The sequence below is a fragment of the Bidens hawaiensis genome, unplaced genomic scaffold, assembly GCF_021521415.1.
Source record: "Bidens hawaiensis isolate Kalapana, Puna unplaced genomic scaffold, B.hawaiensis_p1.1 tig00005189_1, whole genome shotgun sequence".
Classification (NCBI taxonomy): Eukaryota; Viridiplantae; Streptophyta; class Magnoliopsida; order Asterales; family Asteraceae; genus Bidens; species Bidens hawaiensis.
This window is the reverse complement of record NW_027491334.1, coordinates 730,152-734,755: the sequence shown is the minus strand read 5'-3', so window position 1 is coordinate 734,755 and position 4,604 is coordinate 730,152. Positions and strand designations below refer to the sequence as shown.

Here is a 4,604-nt window from a genome sequence, read left to right as displayed (position 1 = left end):
CTGGTTGCCTTCTTGGAGGGTGAGGTGTGAGTGTGAAAATTGTTAGGCCAAAGCGTATCACACCAAACGTTTACGAATCTACTACCCTCATTGTATCAATCGTGGTCATGTGACGATCACATCCTTAATTTATAACCGAATTCATGGTGATACATGGCTAAACTCGGTTTTCCGTATTGTGTTTTAGTTGAATAGTTGGTTGAAGTATACAAATACGGGGTGGTTCCCGAAGTACTTCAATCATCTATCTCGACACCCTTCACAACTCAATTTTAATCAAATTTATTTGGTTTTCGCTATTTTCATTTCGTTGGAAGGAACCATGGTGGTTCATGAAATCCTAATCAACAAATGAAACCCCATGTTTCAATTTTAGGTTATGTTATAACTATTTATTTATTTACTTATGTATTTATTTTATTTATTATCCCTCATTACATCAACACTTATAAAATCACGTCTCATAAATGCCTCCATTCTCAACCTTAACCACAAACTCAACCTCAAATTGTTAAATAGAATTAACAAGTATCAACTTATACAAATTCATATATTTACAACATTTACCCGAGTCTCATTAATTTTACACATTTGATCCTTGCAGTGTGTCTTCCCGTCTCATCAACCGAGCCCACTAATGAGTCCAAGCCCGAATCCTCAAAGCCTGAATCCTCCAAACACAACCACAACCACAACCACAACTCCTCTTATTATCGCAATAACAAACGAAAGCCCAATTCCCAAAACTATGTCATAGCCTAACCACAAGCCCAACAAGCCCCTCCAACCAAGAAACCATAAACCAGCCCACACCCGTATTGCAACACCGCTAGGGCTTGCTATAACTGTGGTGATCCAAACCACCTCCGCAACGCGTGTCCTCGACTCGCTCAAGCCCACCAAGCCTATGTTGTCCCACAACTCTACTACACATCTTAAGCCTACCAAGTTCAAACTTACCAACCCTAATTACCCCAACTCATGCCTTCACCAAATCCTCAAGCTCAACCCATGCTCATGCAAGCCTACCAAGCTCCAACCCCTCAAGCGTCAACTTCCCAAACCCAAGCACCTCAAAGAACTCAAGGGCGAGCTTTCACCATCAATGCTAATCAAGCACGAAACTCGAACGATGTGGTGAGCGGTACGTTTTTAGTTAACAAGCATTATGCATCGGTATTATTTGATTCGGGAGCCGATAGGAGTTTCATTTCCGTTGATTTTGAGTACATACTTGATGTGCCCCGTAGTAAATTGTCTAAACCATTCACGGTAGAGATAGCTAATGTTAGTTCGATCGTTATTGACTCCGTCGTCCGTAATTGCACGCTCACCCTTAATGGGCAAAAGTTCTCAATTGATCTTATTCCGATGCAAATGCATAGCTTCGACGTCATCATTGGTATGAATTGGCTCTCTCTTCATTGTGCCGAAATTCTATGTTTTGAGAAGATTATTCGTATCCCTAACGAAGGTGGCGTAATTCTGAACGTCGAAGGAGAAAGACCATTCTTAAAGTTAAATCTCATGTCGTGCCATGAAGCCCAACGTTATTTATGCAAAAAGTATGTCGCTTTCTTAGCCCATGTCACTACAAAGGTCTACGAAGAAAAGCAACTTTCCGACATTCCGATTGTTCGCGATTTCCCCGAAGTCTTTCCGAAGACGTTTCTTGACTGCCTCCCATACGTCAATTGGAGTTCCGTATTGATCTTGTACCCGGAGCAAACCCCGTAGCCAAGGCACCGTATCGTCTTGCACCCTCCGAGATGAAAGAACTCTCCAATCAAATTCAAGAACTCACGGACAAGGGTTTCATTCGCCCGAGTTCGTCTCCATAGGGCGCGCCCGTTTTGTTTGTCAAGAAGAAGGACGGTACTCTTCGTATGTGCATCGATTACCGAGAGCTCAATAAGCTTACCATTAAGAACCGTTATCCCCTTCTGCGCATCGATGATCTCTTTGATCAACTTCAAGGATCCGCTTGTTTCTCCAAGATTGATTTCCGTTCGGGTTATCACCAACTTCGTGTTCACGAGGATGACATACCCAAGACCGCCTTCTGTACTCGTTATGGACACTTTGAATTCCGAGTTATGTCTTTTAGGTTGACTAATGCTCCCGCCGTTTTCATGGATCTTATGAATCGCGTTTGTAAACCCTACCTCGACAAGTTAGTGATTGTGTTCATTGAAGACATCTTGATATATTCTAAATCCAAAGACGGGCACAAAGATCATTTGCGCGATATTCTTGACTTGTTTCGAAAAGAACAACTTTATGCTAAATTCTCAAAATGCGAATTTTGGCTAAAGCAAGTTCAATTCTTGGGTCACATCGTCAACGACCAGGGTATTCACATTGACCCCACTAAAATCGAGGCCGTTAAAAATTGGAAAACCCCGTCTCTCCGACGGAGGTTCGCTGATTTCTTTGTTTAGCGGGATATTACTTTCGTTTCATCCGCAACTTTTCGAAGATTGCTTCACCCCTTACCGCATTAACCCACAAAGGGAAAGTTTATTAATGGGGTCCCGAACAAGAAAAAGCGTTTCAAACCCTAAAGGACATGATTTGCAATGCTCCTATCCTTGCTCTTCCCGAGGGCAACGATGATTTTGTTGTGTTTTGCGACGTTTGTATCCAAGGTCTCGGTTGCGTTCTTATGCTACGAGACAAGGTCATTGCTTACGCTTTGCGTCAATTCAAGGTTCACGAGAAAAATTACATGACGCACGATCTCGAACTTGGTGCGGTCGTGTTTGCCTTGAAAATTTGGAGACACTATCTTTATGGAACGAAATGTGTGGTCTTCAACGATCATAAAAGTTTACAACACATATTCAACCAAAAGGATCTTAACATGAGACAAAGACGATGGCCCGAATTGTTAAGCGATTACGATTGCGAGATTCCCTACCACCCCGGGAAAGCAAATGTCGTGGCTGATGCTCTTAGTCGTAAGAGTCACATCAAATCCGTCTTGCTTAACTGTGTCACCATGCAATCCGACCTTCAATACTGCATCTTCGACGCATAACACGTCTCCGTCACCGAGGGAAGTTTATACGACGAGATGTTGTGTGGCGCTAAACTCCAACTTGAAACCAAACGTAACGGTTTACTTTATTATCTGAACCGTTTATGGGTTCCCGATCGTGACGGTATTCGCACACTCATCCTTGATGAAACTCATAAGTCACGATACTCGATTCAACCCGGTGTGGATAAAATGTATGCCAATATTCGTCCCATGTTTTGTTAGCCGGGAATGAAGAAAGATATCGCGGTATATGTATCTAAATTCCTCACTTGTTCTAAGGTTAAAGCCGAGCATCAAAAGCCGTTTGGCTTGCTCGAGCAACCACCAATCCTCGTTTGGAAATGGGAGGACATACCTATAGATTTTGTCACCAAACTCCCCACTACTCAAAGCCGCAATGATAGTATTTGGGTAATTATTGATCGGTTGACCAAGTAGGCTAATTTCATACCCATTCAAGAAAAGTTCTCCGTGAGCCAATTAGCGCAACTCTATGTCAAGACCATCATTTACCTCTCACTTTCGGTACCCGTATTGATCTAAGCACCGCTTAGCACCCACAAATGGATGGTCAATCCGAGCGAACGATTCAAACGCTCGAAGATATGTTCCACTCTTGTGTGCTAGTTTTGGTGGAAATTGGGATACTCACTTACCACTTGTTAAGTTTTCCTATAATAATAGTTTTCACACTAGTATTGGCATGGCACCCTTTGAAGCTCTCTATGGTCGAAAATGTCGTTCACCAATTTGTTGGAACGAGATTGGTGAATCGCAAATCACCGTTCCCGAGCTTGTACAAGAAACTTCCGACCAGATTGCTTTTAATCGTCAAAATCTTCTTGCCGCTCGTAGTCGTCAAAAGAGCTATGCCGATAAGCGCCGTAAACCACTTGAGTTCAATGTTGGTGATCGAGTTCTCCTCAAAGTATCTCATTGGAAGGGAGTAGTTCGTTTTGGTAAAAGGAATAAGCTATCTCCTCGTTTTGTTGGCCCGTTTGAAATTGTTGCAAGAGTTGGTAGAGTTGCGTATCGCATCGATCTTCCCGAAAAGCTCTCCAATGTTCATCCGACTTTTCACGTTTCCAATCTTAAGAAGTGCTTAGCCGAGGGGAATCTCCACATACCCCTCGACGAAGTACAAGTTGATGAATCTATGCGCGCGATCGAGAAACCCGTTGAAATCATGGATCGTATGGAGAAAGAAGCGAAGTGTAGATGCATTCCGCTTGTCAAAGTTCGTTGGTAATCCAAGCGTGGCCCCGAGTTCACTTGGGAATGGGAAGACCAAATGGAAGCCAAATACCCGCACCTCTTCGTAACGGCTTAATCTCTAATTTCGGGACGAAATTTACAAAAGTAGGGAATGCTGTAACATTACGGATTTTCCGTTTCATGTTTGTACCCGACCCGGTTCGTAGGCGAGTAAATTATCAATAAAAGATTCTTTTCTATTTAATTTTATATATAATTATTTAACTATCCAAAATATGCAAATATAACCCTTAACTAAATATTGGATCTCCTTTGTACCCTTATCCAAAATAGAAGGACCAAGTTG

General features: G+C 42.4%; 1 protein-coding gene across 1 annotated transcript; it reads left to right on the top strand.

Moving 5' to 3' along the window:
- The first annotated feature begins 981 nt into the window (after nucleotides 1-981).
- Nucleotides 982-1,737, top strand: LOC143629334 (uncharacterized). Its single transcript, XM_077098636.1, has one exon. It carries the CDS (start codon nucleotides 982-984, stop codon nucleotides 1,735-1,737), a length of 756 nt encoding a protein of 251 aa, XP_076954751.1.
- Nucleotides 1,738-4,604: the final 2,867 nt, after the last annotated feature.